The sequence below is a fragment of the Carassius carassius genome, chromosome 43, assembly GCF_963082965.1.
Source record: "Carassius carassius chromosome 43, fCarCar2.1, whole genome shotgun sequence".
NCBI classification, from domain to species: Eukaryota; Metazoa; Chordata; class Actinopteri; order Cypriniformes; family Cyprinidae; genus Carassius; species Carassius carassius.
Genome location: NC_081797.1, coordinates 4,885,792 through 4,906,680, shown reverse-complemented (window position 1 = coordinate 4,906,680; position 20,889 = coordinate 4,885,792). Strand labels below are relative to the sequence as shown.

General features: G+C 38.3%; 2 protein-coding genes across 5 annotated transcripts in view; one reads left to right on the top strand and one right to left on the bottom strand.

The window, feature by feature from the left end:
- LOC132125253 (paired amphipathic helix protein Sin3a-like) overlaps positions 1-8,756 on the top strand; it is a 28,682-nt gene extending 19,926 nt beyond the window's left edge. For all 4 annotated transcript variants that reach the window (XM_059536561.1, XM_059536564.1, XM_059536562.1 and 1 more), the window contains exons 14-21: positions 1,462-1,645; positions 1,734-2,319; positions 2,479-2,648; positions 4,322-4,495; positions 4,584-4,676; positions 5,436-5,530; positions 5,876-6,071; positions 7,294-8,756. In XM_059536561.1, coding sequence (XP_059392544.1) covers positions 1,462-1,645; positions 1,734-2,319; positions 2,479-2,648; positions 4,322-4,495; positions 4,584-4,676; positions 5,436-5,530; positions 5,876-6,071; positions 7,294-7,524 — 1,729 coding nt within the window. In that variant the 3' untranslated portion in view covers positions 7,525-8,756. The remainder of the gene's footprint in view (positions 1-1,461; positions 1,646-1,733; positions 2,320-2,478; positions 2,649-4,321; positions 4,496-4,583; positions 4,677-5,435; positions 5,531-5,875; positions 6,072-7,293) is intronic.
- Positions 8,757-13,541: 4,785 nt separating this feature from the next.
- Positions 13,542-20,889, bottom strand: part of LOC132125206 (cellular retinoic acid-binding protein 1) — an 8,771-nt gene continuing 1,423 nt past the window's right edge. The window contains exons 2-4 of the mRNA XM_059536489.1: positions 20,401-20,579; positions 14,553-14,666; positions 13,542-13,820 (exon numbers count right to left, since the gene is read on the bottom strand). Coding sequence (XP_059392472.1) covers positions 13,770-13,820; positions 14,553-14,666; positions 20,401-20,579 — 344 coding nt within the window. The 3' untranslated portion in view covers positions 13,542-13,769. The remainder of the gene's footprint in view (positions 13,821-14,552; positions 14,667-20,400; positions 20,580-20,889) is intronic.

Here is a 20,889-nt window from a genome sequence, read left to right as displayed (position 1 = left end):
TGTTGGAGGGTGTTTTGGTACCAATCTTTATTCATGGCTGTGTTTTTGGGCAGAATTGTGAGTGAGCCCACTCCCTTGGATGAGAAGCAACCCCACACATGAATGGTGTCAGGATGCTTTACTGTTGGCATGACACAGGACTGATGGTAGCGCTCACCTTTTCTTCTCCGGACAAGCCTTTTTCCAGATGCCCCAAACAATCTGAAAGGGGCTTCATCGGAGAATATGACTTTGCCCCAGTCCTCAGCAGTCCATTCACTATACTTTCTGCAGAAGATCAATCTGTCCCTGATGTTTCTTTTGGAGAGAAGTGGCTTCTTTGCTGCCCTTCTTGACACCAGGCCATCTTCCAAAAGTCTTGGCCTCACTGTGCGTGCAGATGCGCTCACACCTGCCTGCTGCCATTCCTGAGCAAGCTCTGCACTGGTGGCACTCCGATCCCGCAGCTGAATCCTCTTTAGGAGACCATCCTGGCGCTTGCTGGACTTTCTTGGACGCCCTGAAGCCTTCTTTACAAGAATTGAACCTCTTTCCTTGAAGTTCTTGATGATCCTATAAATTGTTGATTTAGGTGCAGTCTTAGTAGCCACAATATCCTTGCCTGTGAAGCCATTTTTATGCAACGCAATGATGGCTGCACGCGTTTCTTTGCAGGTCACCATGGTTAACAATAGAAGAACAATGATTTCAAGCACCACCCTCTTTTTAACATGTCAAGTCTGCCATTCTAACCCAATCAGCCTGACATAATGATCTCCAGCCTTGTGCTCGTCAACATTCTCACCTGAGTTAACAAGACGATTACTGAAATGATCTCAGCAGGTCCTTTAATGACAGCAATGAAATGCAGTGGAAAGGTTTTTTTGGGATTAAGTTAATTTTCATGGCAAAGAAGGACTATGCAATTCATCTGATCACTCTTCATAACATTCTGGAGGATATGCAAATTGCTATTATAAAAACTTAAGCAGCAACTTTTCCAATTTCCAATATTTATGTAATTCTCAAAACTTTTGGCCACGACTGTATATTGTATTATATTATTCAAATGTATTAGTTTTTTTAATTCATTTTAAGTAATTTATTTATTATTTTATTTCTTAAGTAAATATTTATTAGTACTTAAATTAAACATGAATCTATTTATTAAATAAGATAAATATATTAATATATTTTTATTTTCTTTTATTTCCCAGCATGTATTTATCAGTAGTGGTTTAGCAATTATCAATAATGTTATATTTATTTTTTTATTTATTTTAATATTATACTAGACTATCCCAAAAATAGTGGTTGACCAATGTGGGGTTTTAAAGCTTTTATTTTATTTCATTTTATTGCCAGTGTTTGTTCTTTATTTGCTGTTTCCAAAATCTAGATTTTAGCTGTTAAATTTTTGCTTTTGTTGAAATCAAGTTATTTTAACATGTTAGATATCCATCTTCTCATTCTGCGTCTCAGGCTAAAGCTGAAAGAGGAAGAGTGGCGTGAAGCTCAAAGGGGTTTTAACAAGATCTGGAGAGAGCAGAATGAGAAATACTACCTAAAGTCTCTGGACCATCAAGGCATTAACTTCAAACAGAACGACACTAAGGTGCTGCGCTCAAAAACACTTCTCAACGAGATCGAGAGCATCTTTGATGAGGTGAGACGCTCTTTATCCTCTAGAAGAAGTTGAAAGGTTTTTTTTTTCCTCTCAGAGAAACTTGATTGATGGTTGTGTGTTCATTTAGCGGCAGGAACAGGCTTCGGAGGACAACAGTGCGTCTCCAAGCGGGCCTCACCTGACGCTGACCTACGAGGACCGTCAGATCCTGGAGGACGCGGCGGCGCTAATCATCCATTACATGAAGCGCCAGAGCAGCATCAACAAAGAGGACAAACACAAGATTAAACAGATCATCTACCACTTCATCCCCGACATGCTGTTCTCCCAGAGAGGAGTGTTGCTGCCCTCTGAGGAAGACGATGATGATGAAGAAGACATGGACCTCGACGAGGGGGCGTCCAAGAAGCACAACGGGCTAACGGGAGGCATTAGCGGCAGCCCGACAAAGTCCAAACTGCTGTTTAGCTTGTCCACGGCTCAGCGGCTGCGCTCCTGCGAGGACGGGTATAATCTGTTTTATGTGAATAACAACTGGTACATCTTCCTCCGGCTGCACCACACTCTGTGCTCGCGTCTGCTGCGGCTCTATGCGCAGGCCGAGCGACAGATCGAAGAGGACCTGAGGGAGCGAGAGTGGGAGAGGGAGGTGCTCGGACTCAAACGGGACAAAAATGACAACACTGCCATCCAGCTGCGCCTGAAGGAGCCCAGTGAGTGATGAAACCGGCTAACTTTAACAATTGTTTGATCAGAATAGCTGATGAATTGTGCACCGTAAGATCAGGAACATTTTCATGTTGATTTTTGAAGTGTGGTGGATGTTTGTTGCTGATCTTGGACTGGTTTTAGACACTCGCTCTCTCTTTCAGTGGACATTGATGTGGAGGATTATTACTCTGTGTTTCTGGAGATGGTGCGGAGTCTGCTGGATGGGAATATGGAGGCGTCTCAGTACGAGGATTCGCTCCGAGAGATGTTCACCATTCACGCCTACATCGCCTTCACTGTGGACAAGCTGATCCAGAACATAGTCAGACAGGTCCGTCTGCCCAAACCCAGACATAATAGTGCTTTTGCATATCATGCCTAAAAATTAGAATATTGTGAAAAAGTTTAAAAAACATTTCAAAAAGTGAAACTTTCATATATTCTAGATTAGTACTGGGTGGTATACCGGTTCATACCAAATACCGGCGTTTATTTTTCTTATGATATTAAAATATGATTTTTTTTTAAATACCACAATACCAGTGTCACTTAAAGGTACAATTTGTAAGATATTTGCAGTAAAATATCCAAAAACCACTAGGCTAGTGTTATATATTGTATCCAGTTGATTACTAACAATATCTCTGTTTTCAACTACTCGTAAATCATGAGAAAATTCCCATTTTAAACAGTGACACGGGGCAGTGCAGTCGCCTGTCAGTGACGTTAGTTACCCTTTGTTACCGCCTTTACTGACGTAGAAACCACATGACAACAGTGTCGTGGACAAATGCGGAAGTAGCTTCATGACAAACATCAGCTAGAAAGAAATGACGATCTCGTCTGTGTTTTAGTGGGTTCGACAGGTGAGTTGTTTCGATTCGTATCTTTACAGACTACGTGTGCTATTATAACGATCAACAAGATTAGCATTACGGGGAATACACGGCAAATGCGGGGCATCGCGTCTGATCCATAGTCTGATCGCGTCTTTGCATTGACTCTACTCGCTCAAATCGTTGAACGCGATCGCATTAAATCCATAATTTATCTTTCCATCTTATTGATGGCCGTCAGCAGTTTGGGTAGAAGACAACAAATCCCATCATACCACGCTCCTTTTTAGCATCAACAAACCACACGACTGTTATTGTTTTGGTAGTGCGCCCTCTAGTGGCAGGTCCTACAACCTGTACCTTTATGTTTGACAGGGGTCTCTTTTCACTGTTGCACTGTGGCGAGGACACAGCTGTATGTGCTTCTAAGTGTGAAAGTTCCGAAACTGAAGCTGTAGAACACAGAAGAACCTGTCATTGACCGCCACACATATCCACAGCCCGCTGCTCCGGCACGTCATACACACTAGCGCGACTTTCTTCCATAGAATATATATAGTGATACACCTTATCTATGATTCAGTTGTAAGATGTCGCCAGTGCTACCCCTCGAGCGTGAGGTCTGACTCTCCGGTGTGGTCTCTCTCGGGGTCTGTTCTGTGTTCTTTCAGCTGGCCACACCACAGCCGACTCGCCAATAAATTAGTACAAAATGCAGGCAGTGCGCTGCATGGGACAAATAGGTAATATAGCCAGAACAACTGCATTGCCGCTCAACATGCATGCCGCTCAGACGATGTCGCAATTATAAATGAGAGTGACTCCTGGTTAACATGTCCTGGTAACAATATTCACTCCTCATGACAGTAAAACAGGCTAGTGCAGTAGATTGACTTAGATTGCCCTATTTCCTCTCTCAATCAGTAGAAAATTTTGCAAAACCGAAAAGCTCTGTTTCCTTAACGTATGCTCATTTATGCACTCAATTCTCAATATATATATATTAGTGCCGTCAAACTTTTAATCGCAATTAATCACAACCCAAAATAAGTTTTTGTTTGCATAATGTGTGTCTCAAAAGATGAGTTGGATACCTCTACAATTTTAAAATCCTTGATCTGCCTTGTAAGATATGAAAATCTCTCTTTCTCTCTGTCTGTAACTGTAGCTCCAGCACATAGTGAGCGAGGAGATCTGTGTTCAGGTCACAGAACTGTACCTGAGTGAGAGCAGCCACTCAGCCACCGGTGGATCTCTGCTCACTCAGAGCAGCAGGGCGCCGGCGGAAGTGTCTTACCAGCGCAAGGCCGAGCAGCTCATGTCTGACGAGAACTGCTTCAAGGTAGAGCTCTGAGCGCTAGAGAAGGCCACACAGAGAGAGAGAGTCTCACGGTATTAAGAGTCTGGAATCTCTCTTTCTCTCGCTCTAGATGATGTTTCTGAAGAACCGAGGGAACGTTCAGCTAACTATGGAGCTGTTGGACACAGAGGAGGAGAACTCAGAGGGGCCAATGGAGATCGAGGTGAGCTTCACCTACTGATTCACGGATCAAACAGGGATGCGAACGCACACACTAATGTCATTTTAGACTGAATTGAAATGTAGTGATTTTACGTTTACATTTTAGTCATTTAGAAGATGCTCTTATCCAAAGCAGCTTACAAATGAGGGCAAAAGAAGTAATCAAAATCAACAAAAGAGCAATGAAATGCATTTAAAACAAAAATCAATAATTAAAAACATTTAAATTAAGTAATAATAGAATGAATGAGTTAATAATATATAAAAATAATTTTCTATTATATATAAACAAGTAAATATAGTTTTTTTTTTTTTGTTTTTTATAAATGTAGTAATAACAATAATATAATTAATATTATTATTTAATATAATAATATTAATAATAATGAATAAAATGTAAAAGTCAAATCCAGATCTGCTATCAGTTCCAGGGTTATAATAGTTACTTGAAACTAAAATCACAAAAATTGAAATAAATGTTAACTGAAATAAAACTAGATAAAACTGAACTTTTTTCATTAACTGGTTGCCAAAACAGTATTTGTCATTTTCACTTAAAGTAAAAAAAAAATATATATATATATAGACACAATTTTTTTTTGTGAAAATTACTTAATTAAAATGGAAAAAATAATAATAAAATAAATGATAGCATTTCACTGGAACTAAAATAAAACTATTCAGTGTTTATTTTTAAGAATTGTTTTCATAAAACATTTCAAATGTAATTAATTTTCCCCGTTCTCTTGGTCACATGTAGCGCTGGTCGGATTACGTTGCGCGGTATCTGTCGACAGATTTCTCATCTCCAGACCTGAGGGATCATCTGTCTCAAAAGCCTGTGTTTCTGCCAAGGTACCCTGTGTTTGTGACCCCTGACCCCTGAACTTCCCATCCACTGAATCTCAGCATTCAGACTTTTTACATCAGGGGTGTCAAACTCAGTTCCCAGAGGGCCACAGCCCTGCAGAGTTAAGTTCTAACCCTGCTCCAACACGCATACCATGTAGTTTTCAGATAAGCCTAACTGATTAGATTAGCCGGATCAGGTGTGATTAATTAGGGTTCAATCTAAACTGTGCAGGACTGTGGCCCTCCAGGAACTGAGTTTGACATCCCTTAGTTTACATGCAGCAGAGGAGTTTGTGGAGGTAAATACTATTGGTTTGTCATCGTCATCATCATCCTCTGTTTGTGTAGGAACCTGCGGCGGATCCGTAAGCGTCAGCGCAGCTGTGAGTCTCAGGAAAAGGAAGTGAAGGACTGCGACAGAAAAGAGAACGCAGACAGCATGAAGATGGAGTGCATGTTCAAACTCAACTCCTATAAGATGGTGTACGTCTTCAAATCTGAAGACTACATGTACAGACGCACCGCGCTCCTGAGAGCCCAGCAGGTACAATCACATGCACACCACGATGACTGATTACAGTCCCAGTCATGTTTTTAATATTCCCCAACACTGATTTTCTCTTAATGTCTCGTATGCAAGAATTGTCTCCAGTTTTTTTTTGAGCCATTTTATTTTTGTTTTGTTCATTTGTGCACTTAAAAAACTGAAAACCCATATAAGTATCAAATATCACATCGGTGCATATCAATATCTAGTTAACATATATGATCCAAGCCTTCTCTTTTTTTTTATCACATGAACTAGCACATCTATAACTTACCTTGTCTCCTCCACTTTTGTTCTTTTTTTTTTTGTGTAAATTTTTACATTTTATATTGGTTGCAGTTTGGTTACATCACATTTTACAGGGTTTTAAAAACATAACCAAAGTCTAACATCTCACTTATTTATTTAAATATACAAAAATGATTAGTATGAAACTGAAGATTCATATTATTTAATAATTGAACCTCTGATTGTTTGTTGCCAAAATGGATTTTAATATTTATATTATGGTCTAAAAGTGATAGTATATTAATAACAGTTAATATTTATATTAATAAGATTTTATATTGGAACATAATAATGTAATTATGCACACTGTCAATTTGTGCAATATTTGTTCTTTGTTTGTTGCCAATAGTTTTAATATTTACATTAATCATATTAAAAGAATGAGATCTTGATCAGATTGAATATTTAAATTGATAGTTTTATATATTTAATACATTCTCATTTTGAAGTTATGTTTTATGCATTTAATATACTTAATTACAATCTCAGTTAATGTGCAATATAATTCTTTCCTCTTGTTACTAATATGCATTTAAATATTTAAATTCATATTAATAATAAGATAGGATATTAGCAGGATTTAATATTTGTGTGTGTTTGTTATTTTGCAATATTTTTTCCTTTGTCACCAATAGTATTAATATACACATTAAAAATTGTATGCACTGTCAATTTGTGCAGTTTTTTCCCCCTTCATACCCAATAGTATTAATCTTTACATTAATAATATTTAAAAGGATAGAATATTGATAGGATTTAATAACATTCTCAGTTTATGTGTAATAAAATTATTGTTGCTAATATGGATAAAGTTTTTTTTTTTTTTTTTTGCAATTTTTCGTTAGTACTTGATGCGAAAAGTCGTTACTCGTCTCAGCACATCAACTCATCGCTCTGGCGCTCTCTCTCTCTCTCTCTCTCTCTCTCTCAGTCTCACGAGCGAGTGAGCACACGTCTGCACCAGCGCTTCCACGCCTGGACTCAGCGCTGGGTGAAGGAGCACGTGACCAGAGACATGGCTGCTGAAACCAGCAAGTGGCTCATGGGAGAAAGGCGGGAGGGACTGGTGCCCTGCTCCACCACCTGTGACCCCGAGACCCTTAACTTCCAGCGCATTAATAAGTACAGGGTCCAGTACGGCAGCGCCCACAAGAGCCCGTGACATCAGCAGAAAGGGGCGGAACTCAGTGGCGATGTGATATTTTTAACAGTGTTTTTGTTTTCCTTTTTTTATAAGCTGTTCCTGCAGAAATGCAGAGTCACCCAGTCCCAAAAAGCACGGGGTTGAAGACCTGTCAGTCAAACCCAGCCCGAACCAATCAGCCCTTACCATAGACCAGTCCACCGATCTGATACATATATAAGACTCCATGCATCTCTTGAACGCCAGTCGAGTGTGTTCACTGGTTTTTGATAGTTAAAACAGGCAGCAGATCCGAGAAAAAGTGGCTGAAAAGTCTGAATCAGACTTTTTACGAAAACAAAAAACAAAACTGTTTCTGGATAAGTGCACTTAACTTTAACGTGACTTTAAGAGATTTATTCTGCCACATCATTTCAGAGAACGAAAATCTGAAGTGGGAATTTAACAGTAATATTAGAATGAAAAAAATCAGTTTTTACTTAAATATATAGGCAAAAAAGCAATAAAAATCCAAGGCCTGTGTGAAGGCTTTATGAATCAGAAAACACACTTCTATCTGCTCCATGCACCAGCGTACAGTGAACATTGCCTGTGAAACACACACACTCATAGGTTCTACAGTTTTGTAAATACAGTGTAAATATCACCAGACCTTTTTTATGCCAGATGTGTGTTGTTTAGTGCTTCAGTGTGGCGTTTAGGGAGAAAAAAAGCGGGAACCACGTGGAAAAAGATGACAGGATGGTTTATCACAAATTTTACCAAAGGGAGTCGATTATTAAGGTCGGGTTTGTTTTCTTTCTCCTTTTGTGTGTTTCCTTTTGCTCTTCTAATTTGTCTTCCTTTTTTTTTTTTTTAGTAAAAATGTTAATTTTGCCAAGTAGAAATGTATCCAGGTTCTTGTTTTTGCAATGGAAGTTTTTATAAGAAAAAAAGAAGCATTTTAATTTTTGAAGTTTGAATATGGATCTCGTTTCTGTACACTTTTATCACTGACCATTTTGGATGGACCTTCAGCCGTGTCCTCTGGCAAACACACGCAGACACAACTCTTATGAATGTAAAGGTCTTCTCTGTCGTTGTCAGAGGTTTCAGTCTTCACTCTGGATAGATTTCTGCTGGACAAATCTAAATCTAAATATATATACATTTTAAAAATGAGTCACAAAGCATGTCTTTTCTGTGGATCATTATAGACCCTTTATTGGCATATTATTTAAATGAATAAAAAATTACATTTGTAGCATAAACATTTGGCTTGTTTTTGAATTATTCATGTTGTGCAAAAATTTTATATTTGTTGAAATGCATGCACTGAGTTTATTATGTTTTGTTGGTGATCAGGGTGTAATTGTCATCTGTGGCCACCAGGAGGCAATGCAAAATGCAATTATATACAAGAGGCAATGCACAATGCAATATATATACTATACTATAGTCTACATATTTAAATTTGTAACTTTTAAATGTGTGTGTGTGTGTTTGTAAGAATATATATCAATACATATGGAAACATGGCACGTACTTTAGTCCAATTATCTTACATTACAACATTACAAATAAAATTATATTGCATTTTTATTTTGTTTATAATGTAAAATGAGGTATCATTATCCGATATTAGTTCAGATATGGAAATGTAAAGTCAAGTTATACAGGTGTTGTATTCTGTAGATTTTGGTCATGTATGTAGTCTAGGAATACTTATGTGCACAGTGATCATAGCATACATACTGCAAAAACGTAGTAGTCTATTCTAAAACGTTCTTTCTCTTTTTTCCAGTCATGGCTTTTACACTTTATTTTAATCTATTACTATTTGTCTGCAATGACTGAAGAAAGGTGTCTGTTGTCAATTCCATTCATCCAGCCTAAATCAGCATTCATATCAATAAGAGAATGATTTTACATCGCAGTTGGTATACGTGTTTACATAAAAACGTTTAGCGAGGTAAAAATCAATAAGCAGACAGCAAAACAATCATCTTTGGAAGCGAAAGGTGCAAAATAATTCATCCAGTCTGACTGTTTTTCTCGACAGACCCTGTCTGACTGTGTGTATGTTAGACTAGACAGAATTGTTTTGGACAAGTGAAGGATGGTGCTTTTTCTTCGGCCCAGTCAGAGTGACCCAGATTGTTGTGTGTGTCTGTGACTTGACAGGTGCTGTGTGTCTCCTGCAGAGAGCTAACGAGAGAGAGAGAGAGACTGCGCAGTCTGAGGTGTGTGTGTGTGTGTGTGAGAGAGAGAGAGAGAGAGACAGACGGATACTGAGGGAACCTTCATTAGTCTGATCTGGCGTCTCTATAAGCTGATATAACTGTCAAATAAACTAGTCATGCAGCGCCGACTTACCGTCATAAAGTATAGCCTGCATTGCAGAATTTTCTGGCAGAACATGAAATCGTTAAAGTGGTCATTTGATGCGATTAAAATTTTTCCTTTCTCTTTAGAGCTTTACAAGCTCTTGGTGCATAAAGAAGATCTGTAATATCCGCAAAGACCATGTCTCAAATTTAAAGAGATATTCTTTATAAAAGTTAGGAGTCAACCACTCCTACCTAAAACTTCTTGTTCTAACACGCCCCCACGTGTCTACGTCACCATGTGGTAAGATTTGCATAACGCCGCCCAAATGTTCACACAAAGAAAGAAGGCATAACTTTTATTCTTGCTGTTGCTGCCGCCACCATGTCGTGGAAAAGCTGAGTGTTTCGTTGTGAAAGCGAAACTACTTTCTTTGGCCTTCCAAAAGAGGACACAACTAGAAATCAGTGGTTAAGTTGAATTTACAACACTGTTCAGTTCAGCCCAAATATTCAGTTGTGTGCAGCGCATTTTAAAGAGGATGAGGACTGTTTCCTGTGAGAGTAGCCTACAATGCGGTGTCTGTTTCTATAAAGTGGGGCAATTACTACTTTGCAAGGACAGTCTGGTACTTCTGACTCACAGCCTGTATTTATGTTTTCATGTAAAGGATTTGCCACTGATGATTCAAACGCAAGTTTTGAGCAGTGTAGAGTATTGCTTGTTTCTCCAATCACAACTGCAGACATGGTTTTCATTAAATAAATCATTATAATCCGTAATTATGTCCCCATTGGGAAAATGCATTGTTTGTAATGGGTTTTATTGTTTTTCTCTGAATGAAAGAGATAATCGGTAAAGGTAAAATTTAATCGTAAGCTTAGTGAACAGTTTTGGAGAATTTGATGTTTCCCAAATTATAGAGTTAGGAGTTGCACTTTGACATGACTTGTCTTAAAAGGACTTTGGTAAAACTCTTGGATGTATTTGAAAGATTCTACGCCATGAACTTTAAATATTTTGCGTACCTTTGAAACTCCATTGTTGATCCTGATAATTGCTAGTCGTCACAGTTGTAAACACTATGGCTTTCTTTGTTTGTGAGGGGCTTGGCGCCACAGTATCTTTGTTTCCAGGTAGAACATTAAAGAACGTAACACGCACGTCTTCCGGAAATCCTGTACAATTCAACCAATCCGATGACGACTTTGACAATCCTGAAGTGTTTCCAGACATTTAGCCAGCGGTCCGTCAGCGTGACGACTGAGGCTGAAACAAATACGTTTATAATTACAACCATCTATTGCAACTTTGGTATTGCACGAATTGCATCTTTTTATTTAAATTTTTTGTTCTTTTTTTTTTTTTAAAGGTTCATAAGGAATTGTGGGTAAAGTAAAAAATATATATATATATATGCGACAGGAAAATGTCGGTGATTTGGAATGCATCAAGGGTGTTCATTAGGCTACACAGTTTTTTGTTAATATGTTTCTTCCATGTGGTGTGGTTACAATCTCTATCAGCAGGGGCAACTACTAACCAGTCGAACCGTGGGCCTGATGCACTAATCCTGATCGTGCACGCTATTTAGGATGCATAATATGCAAATCTGGATGTGGAGAAATCCATTCTGCATAGCTGGAGCATCAAACGCTAAATGAACGCGTAAAATCTTCTCATTAACTCCCTTAGATTCACTTCAAACAACAGATGAGCTCTAATTGTTTGTTCACAGCGGCTCTGGCCTTGTTTTGGCCCCTGCGGGCCCCTCGGAAGATCTGGCGGGCTGCAGGGAACCCCTATCCGAGCTCATAGAGTGCGCAGTGTTTCTCAAAGCCCCCTTCTGCTGACCGTTCCCAACAATGAGCTCTTTCAGTGCAGAGAGGAGCGTCGGAACCAAAGCCCTCATCAAATTAGCATAACGACGGACACTTGCGCGGTGGCCCGGGCTTTCTGAGTGTGTTTATTGTGAACAGACACATTCTTCTGTGGTGTAGCAGGTCAGAAATCAGGGCGCTGTGAAGAAGACCTGGCAACCGCCGGTTGGGGAGGTTGTGTTGTTTGGTTTTGTGAAACAGTGCGTTGAAAGCACAGCTTTTAGCTCCTGGCAGCCCGGTGGCAGGAAGACTAATCGTTCTGTGGCGTTTGATGTTTTGTTGTTCGTGTCTTAGGGTTTGTTTGCTGGTGACAGTGATTCAGAACTTCGAGCTGAGCCAAAGCAAAGGCACAGCCGTGCAGAAGGGCTCCAACAATAGAGTCACGACTTCCTGAGACGTTTATTAAAAGAGGGAATTGAGCTGAACGTTCACGGTTTTTTATTGGCTGAGCAGGTGTGTTGCCAGAACAAAAGTCTCAGGAAAGGCTTTTCGTAGCAGTTAACGTTTCGACAGCTGAATACAAAAAATGTCAATGAAATGCGTTTGGGATCATTTAGGCAAAAATTTTAATTCTGTTATATACTCAACCTTATGTTGGTCCAAACCTGTATGAATTTATTTGTTCTGCAAACAACCTTTATTATTATTATTACTATTTTAATTATTTATTTAACCTTTTGGTTATTGTTGCATAAAGTATTGCAGATAACTCCACCCCTAAACTACATGGAAAAAGGAAAGTTCAAATGCGGTTCATTGTCAGGTGAAAGATTTAATAAGTGGACAGTTCTTAGCCAGAATAAGGAGCAGTGAAGGCCAGGCTTTTTGTCCAAACCTGACCACACAAAAATGACGCACTATATAAACTGTCTGTGGTAGTTTTGTCTGTGGGTTTCTCTTCATGTGAGGGCCACACACACACACATAACCTCTCTCTCTCTGTCTTAAACTCTGAGTAAGCTCTTTAACTCTGGTGTGTGTTGTCGTCCCAGTTTTTAAAGAGCGAGACGAGAGAGGAAGACGAGGAGAGTCCTATCCTGTGTTTCTCAGCGCAGTGATGTATTGCCTCATCCATCAGCTTTGATCTCACTGCAGCCACAGGCCAAAACAGCTCCATCTCTCCCACACACACACAACAAACCAAGCTGAACCGGTGTGCAGTCAGAAGTTTTGCCTTGACTTTTGACATGTCTTGTCTATTGTACATTTACATTTACTCATTTAGCAGACGCTTTTATCCAAAGCAACTTCCAAATGAGGACAATGGAAGCAATCAGAATCTATCTAACTATCTATAAGGTGAAATCATAAGGTGTAGTGTTGTAGTATTGTTGTGCTGTGTCAGTGTAGACGGGTTTGGCATCCCTTTGTCTGGATTTAAGGTTCAAAAGCGCCTCTTTGTCTGTGCGTGTGGTTTCCCGGTCTGTTTAGGGAAATAAACATAATAGCTCCCCCTGAGCATGACACCTGCTAAATCTGATCGCTCATTTGAGCTTCACGTCCCTTAAAGTGTGGAAGCGTCTGCTGCTTATCTGCGTCTGCCACCCGGCCGAGTCTGACTGCGGGCCAGAGTCTGTTTAATGACAGAACAACTGTCTCTCTGCAGAAGACTCATTATGTCAGCAATGAACCATCTTCTTTTTGCCACATTAGATTCTTGAGTAGATCTTAACATTCTTTGGAGGTCCTTGATAGATTCTTCAGATCAGTTTCTAGCTTCAGTATATGATGGTCTTCTAAAGAGTCAAAGGTGCTTAGTCAAACTTAAGATTCTAGTATGACATCAGATCTTTTTTAATTCCGAATCCTTTAAATAGCAATCAAAAAATATGACAGAGAGAGAAGCAGTAATGTTCGTTTCCATTTTTATTCGTTTTTTTGTTTTGTTTGCAATACACATATCCGTGTCAGAAACGGACAAAGAGAGAGAAACAAACAGAATGACAAGAAATTGAATCCCACAATGCACTGCACGGATGTAGGTTCACTGCCTGACATGCAATGAAGGGTTCTGGTTTTTCTAGACGGAAGGTTTCTCGGGATGCAGGGCTGTTCGGTTGCTGTCTCCACTTCACCTCACTCTCGCACGTAAATCCTCGTGCAAACCACATCGTCGGCTCCGAAGATCTGAGAACGAGAACAAAGACATTTTCTTAAAGCTTTTGCGGAGATGATCAGCCCAGCATCCTACAGTTAACCCCTATTATGTCGTGCTTATGAAATAAAGACAATCAGAGCTGTCCGTAATCCCTTTTGTGCTTTATTTTGGCTTAAACGAAACAAAGCACATTTATCTTATGGAAATGTGTCCTAGATTTGCAGGGAAATGCCAAAGTCGATCAGTGCTGCATCCTGGGATTGCTTAGCTCTGAATTCACTCAGCAAACCGTGAGAAATGTCAAGCGGCCCGACTCAGATTTAAAGTGAGCGGTTCTGATTTGGGTCAGACCTGCATTTGCTTTGGACAGTGCTTCACATTCCTGTGTTCAGCCTGAATAAGCAGCTGACATTGGCTCTCAGGTGTCGGCTGTCAGGAGCCGATTCATGACGCTCTTATTTTATTGTCGAGTTTGGATCAAGGCCCACATATGGGTGTTTCTTCAACTATTAGCACTTTCAGCCCTGTGGACCTTTAGATAATAAAACTCTTCTCACACTCTCACAAGTTTATTGAAAATATGCTCACAGAGGCTCCCAATTCATCCAGTGAACACCTTTACAATCTCCAAACAGCAGACAAAGCTGTATGTGTTAACAAAGTGGTTCAGTAAAGATTTAATTGTTTTTTTTTACAACTAAGTTGATATTTAAATGAAGAAGTCTGATGATATGGTGTGTGTGTGTGTGTGTGTGTCTCACCAGGATCAGTTCGTCTCCACGCAGCTCTCTACTCCAGTATGTAACGGGTCCTTCTTTATCCACCAGCGTCTGTTTGCAGTAGATTTTATTCTCTGTCTCCCACGTGGCCAGACTCTGCAGACCCAAATGTATTTGTTAGTACATGTAAATATGATAATTAACTTATAATATATGCAAAAACCAAATGATTTGTTCGGAAATCAATTAGTGATGGGTCGGTTCATGAATGATTTACTATTGCTCCTGGGTTGTGCCAAATTTACAGAAGACTCGGTAGGAGAACTAATCGTTTGTGTTTCTCATCATTTATATTTTGCTGCATTAAAATGATTGTCTACTTTGGAATATGATCGTATGAGATATTTGGGTGTTGAAAATATAAAATTTTAACTCTGTGAAGTCCGTTAAATGATCTAATCTTCTCATCATTAGAATCTGATTCGGTTCATAAATTCAACTCATCGACTTTGTCTGTGAATCAGATGAACCAATTTTTTATTTGACTCAAAAGAACAATTCATTCATGAATCGGGGACACTTTTGGTCACTTAGGAGCTTGACAGCCCCAGTCCTTATTTGCTTTCATTATATATTACATAAGCCCAGGACTTTATTAAGAAATTCATTATGGATTCACTTACAATTTATTTTATTGTTTTACAAATTTTTTTTTTTTTTTTGAGAGAGAAAAATGATTATTTACAGCTTTTAAATTTAAATATAATTATGTGGTTTGGGGACACCCAGGGATATCCTCAATTACAAAAATGTATATATCAAATTAACTGAATTCTTTATAGAATTAAAAAAAAATTAAAAAATAATAGTTTTTTTATTTATAATATAAATATACCCTGTAAAAAAAATCAAGGGGAACATTTTACAAGGAAATAAAATTTTAGTATTTCTGCATTACTAACAATCTCCAAATAGAACATGTTTCAAAGTAAATCATAAACCATTTTTTATTATGTAGTATATTGTATAATTATATTATAAACAACAGTGTATACTATATAAGTATTTTCTAATATATATATATATATATATATATATATATATATATATATTACATTTTTAAATATACAATCTGAAACCGCAGAAGTCAGTGGTATGTCCTCAATGTGATAGCTCTGTAAAATTGCTCATCTGGATGTGTGTGTGGAGGGCCCAGATAAATGAACAGCGTCAGAGAACTGCAGCAAAACAGCACCAACAATCAGACTCTGTTCATATCCCTCTCTGTGTCTGTCTCTATATCTCTCGCTCTCTCTGGCCTCAGGCACTGTCTTTAAACTAATTTATGCAGCTTGATCTAAAATCCGTTTAAAATGAGACAGTGTAGAGCGTCCTGACACGCTCATTCGTCTCGCTCAGACTAACAAAAACTCTGACACACACACACACACATCTTAGTTTACAATCTAAGCTCTGTGCATTAACACAGTAAAACGCAACGAAAGAATCCACTGCTGTTTACCCAAAGTAAAACTAGTAATTTGTTACCGAAAAAAAAAAACATACTGATGGAACGTTATTCTGAATAGCATTGTTTATGGTGGTTTGACATAACTTTGGGATGCAGTGAGGATAATATTAAAGTATCTGAAACTGGAAAAGGGACATATTTTTCACCCTCTTGCAAATTTAATGTGTATTTAGCTCAACTGGAACAGCATGACGCTTGCAACACCATGGGTTTGATTGAAATACACATGATGATCAAATGTATTTTGAATGCACTGTGGGTGGCTTTGGATACAAGCATCTACCAAATGCATAATGTAAGTGCAGGCAACTAAATCATAAAACCCTTATAACAAAGAGTTCAAATCAAAGCAAACATCCCATCATCCCTCTCTCTGTCTCAGTTTAATGTGTTTTATTGGCATGACAAATACCAAGACTGTACATTTGCATTGCATTTGCAGCTAGACAATGAGAGTTTGAACAATAAAGAATAGAAGTTGAAATGAAAGAAAACACCAATGGTAAAGTCTCTGTTCTCCCAAAAACCATGGCCACTCATCATTTTCCCTCCATCTCTTTCACTGCTGGTCGTTTAGTCTCAGACTTCTGCCCTGTGGCAGGTGAGCGGTCTGTCTCTATAGCAACCGGCCCTAAGAACGGTTCCCTGTCTGCTATCGTCTCTGCCCCCCAACGACAGCAGGGCAACTGAGGTACATAAAGGGCTTAAATGTCTTATTTTATACAATAATTCCAAAAGCACAAAAATTTTTTGGGAATATTACTTCATTATTTCTTTTAGTGTGCGTATTTATGTGCGCAGAAAAAGTTCGCCTGCAAACTCAGCGTTTTACAACAGGCGTGTACGCACATAAATTTGTTCTTGCCTTCGTTCGGTAGCTGCTCGTGTTCTTTCTTTCGCACGCGTAAACTCTCAGAGTAAGTGCAGTGAGATTTTCGAAAAGCTAAGTGCACGAGCAAAAAAAGAATCGCCAACCAATACACTCTTCCCTGTTTTTTTATTGTGTGTGAGTAGTGTCTTCACAATGACAATTCCAAGAAGATATTGAGCTGTGTCAAAAATTTCATGTCTGAAGGTATTCTTTTGAATAAGGAATTAGTTTGCAACCATTAAAAAGTAGCTATGTTCTGTCCACCTTATTTTTTCATAAGAGCGGGCGCGGCCAGATTTACTGACAATTCCATTCTGATTTACTGACAAGATGCACATTATTGAACACACACAACATCTCATTTCCATAATGACCAACGCAATCTACCAAGAGCAGTGCAAATTACCGCCTCCATGCTTTTTTTTGTGCGTTAAATAATGATGCAAATACCAGTGAATTGACAAGTGCGAATCTTAGTAAATCACATCACGTGATTCATTCAAATACTCTCCTCCCATTCATTTACATATCGAAAGGGAAGCTCCTACAAAAACGTATTCAATAAGGTGCGCTCATCCCACGGTGTCTTTAGTACATTCTGATTTAGTCGTTTTTAAATGGCGCAAGTTGATATTAAATCTGGTACTTGAGGTTGCATTTAGTTTTTAATTTTATTAATTTGGTTCTTAATACATTTTGAATACATTTTAAAGTGAGCTTATCGATGCTATTTGCTAAAAAAAACTTGCGAAGATTTTAAAGGAAAATATGTGCATGTGAACGGCTATAGGATATGAGTCCAATTGCCAACTCTTGTAACTGGGGCCATTAATATAGAATTCAATCAAAAAGTTTGTTGCTTCACACTTGTTGCCAATTCTTTCTGAAAATGAATGACTTCTGGTCACTTTATAGCTATAAATGTCAGCATGAACATTATAATTAGGAAAGCTGTACACTGCAGGTGCACGACACACAGCTTTGTTGCATGCAATGGGAGCATTGTAGATTTGGCATGTTACTTCAAGCGTCTGCAGTGCAGATGGGGTGTGAGTCGAACCTGCGGGGATCTTATCTACCGCTCTCTGTAATAATGTGCCCAGCATGGGACGGCACTACCATTTGTTTTTATGTCATGATGGAGACATTACATTGACTTCTATTGGTTGACATTTTACTAATTATGTTTTCTATATCCTGTCTTATTTAGTCACATGTTCCAAAAACAGGATTTTGAAAGTGATGCCATAAAAGAACCATTTGATTCCCCAAAGAACCTTTCAGAAAATAGCCCTTTAAATAGAACATTTTTCCTAATCTGAAGAACATTTTATTAATATAAAGAGTCTTTTTTCACTATAAATATATTTTGTGCAATGGAAAGTTTCCATGGGTTTTAAAGGTCCTTCATGCAACCATCAACGTAAACAAGAACATTTATTTTGTCATTTTCATGGTGGTATTTATCCACGATGCTCCAGCTCTTCCTAATTGGCTAGCTTTTTGGGACATTTGCAGATATTTTGTTCCCAAAAGTGTAGGTAGGTCAGAAAGACACACGTGTATAAATAAATACAGAATGCACCCTTAATGATATCTCTGCTCACAAAATGCTTGAGACAGACAGCTACGTGACTCTCAGACGCTGCTAGACTCCCAAATAATCCCCCTCCCATTGCTGTCTGTTCCAGAACAAAATGAGGTCAAATCTCTGTCTATACACCCGTCTTTTAACACTGTCTCTCAACAAAGCCAGTTCCATAAAAAAGGATTCTCAAAGTTAAAGAATACTTTTGTTGGGAATCAATCATTCTGATTATTCCACATTGTTTGATTCACTAAGATGTCCTTTATTAAGTCCAAGCAAATTAAAAGATTGTAGCTGTTTCCCAAACCTAGTGAAACCTTTAGCATCCATGGAACCTTTTCATTCCACAAAAGGTTCTTTAAAGTGGAAAAAAGCTTCCAAATGAGTTTTTCATAATGATGGAGAACCACTTTAAGCTGCCAAAAGAACCTTTAGTGAACAGTTCTAAAAAGAACCATTTTTGAAGTATAAATACCTTTTGTGGAATGGAAAGGTTCCATGGATCTTAAAAGTTCCTCTTGGAACTATCAATGCCAGTAAAAGACCTTTTATTTTTAAGAGTACAGATTGTCTTTCCACTAAGAAATAAATGGATATTTTAAAAACAGTCTACTGGAAGTTCTTTGGAAAACCAAAAATGGTTCTTCTATGGTATCACTGCTGCAAACCCCTTCTGAAAGCTTTATTTTTAAGAGTGTATTTGCAACTAGCGACCCTCCTGTCTTTGTTTCATTTTTGGGTTTTCATGTTCAAAAGCATTCCCCAAATTTTTAAAAGCTCGCTCTCTGCTGGGCTTTGTAGTCTGTAACCTGGTTTAGGTTTCTTACAGATGACGCCATCATTTTGCTTGGTGAGATGACTCTGTTTCACTTCTCGGGTTTTATAGACGAGGTTCTAGATCGTGTATTGTTGAATGTGAATGGAAGGATCACTAGATCTGCTCGGGTTACAGGGTGGTATTAGACTACAAAAAACTGCACGTCTGCAAAACATGTGAAGAACCGATTATAGGGCGATATCGAGAGATTAAGATTCATCTGAAGGGACATTAGAGTAGATGGACAAACTCGTGCTGAGGAAATTGATGCTCACATTAGTGGCTAATTTGTCCTGATGAATGCGAGGTGAACTAATGTAAATCTACATAAACGTGTTTGTGCGAGTGAAATCAGAGTCCATGCCTGGGGAAATTAGTAGAAAAACAGCGGTTTTCATTAACAGTTTTGTTACAGGTACCCGCTAAGCTCAGTTTTTTTCTCGGAAGTGTGTTTTACTCAATAAATGTTCTCCAGGTGTCATTTAATTAAATAAATACTTGAAAGCTATGAACCAACAAACCAAGCAGCTCTGAGATAAATCACAATGTTCCAACATTTAATTTTAAGCCAAAACAAAGAGTTCAAAAAAGCAAGAAGGTTAAGTTTACTCATAAAGGAATAAATGAACCATATTTACCATATTTTAACATGCATTCTAATCAGAGCTTTCAAAAATGTCAGTAAATATAAAAGAAAATGGCTAGTATAAATGATTTTCAAATATTTCTGATAGTGCATGTATATTATATACTATATTATTCAACAGTATTACATATGTGTGTGTGTGTGTGTGATAAAAAATATTAAAAATAAAATTAAAATACATAAAAAAATAATACAGTTGAAGTTAAAGAAATCTATATACACACATTATATACATTTGCAATAGCCTATATGAAATACTTTAAAAATAAAATATATTGGTATTTGATAGATAGATAGATAGATAGATAGATAGATAGATAGATAGATAGATAGATAGATAGATGGCCATATGTTATGGCTGTTGTTTATGTGGTTTGTAAGGGGCTTAACTGCTCACTGTGAAGCTCAGAAGGTCAGCGTCTGGTTTCTGATCTCACCTTACATTTCCTGCCGTCCACCGTCTCCTCGTCAAACTCCTCTCCGATGCGAAAGTTGATTTCCGTGGTGCGTACCGAGGTGGAGGTCTTGATGTAGAACTGCTCTCCGTCCTGTCGGATCTCCACGTGCGGTTTTGCTGCAGCAGCGCCGGCCACTTTCCGGAGCATGGCGTTCACACCTGGGTTACACAGTTTAACATTTATAAACCAAAGTTTATTTAAATGCTATTTCTCATGTATTAGTGTATCTAACACTATATGGCTTTCCTTTTCGTTGCAGTACATACTTTTAGTGCATTGTGTGAAATATGCAAATTGTGAAGTTGGAAGGAATGAGAAAAAGCTTTCACAAGCGGAAATACTAAGAAAACCTTCCTGCTTGCCCGGACTGTTGGTTTAGCCTTGATTCTAATTTAACATAATTCCAGGCTTGCCGTTCTCTTCAATTATAAAGTCCTCAGAAGACTTTGTTTCAATTCTCTGCCATGC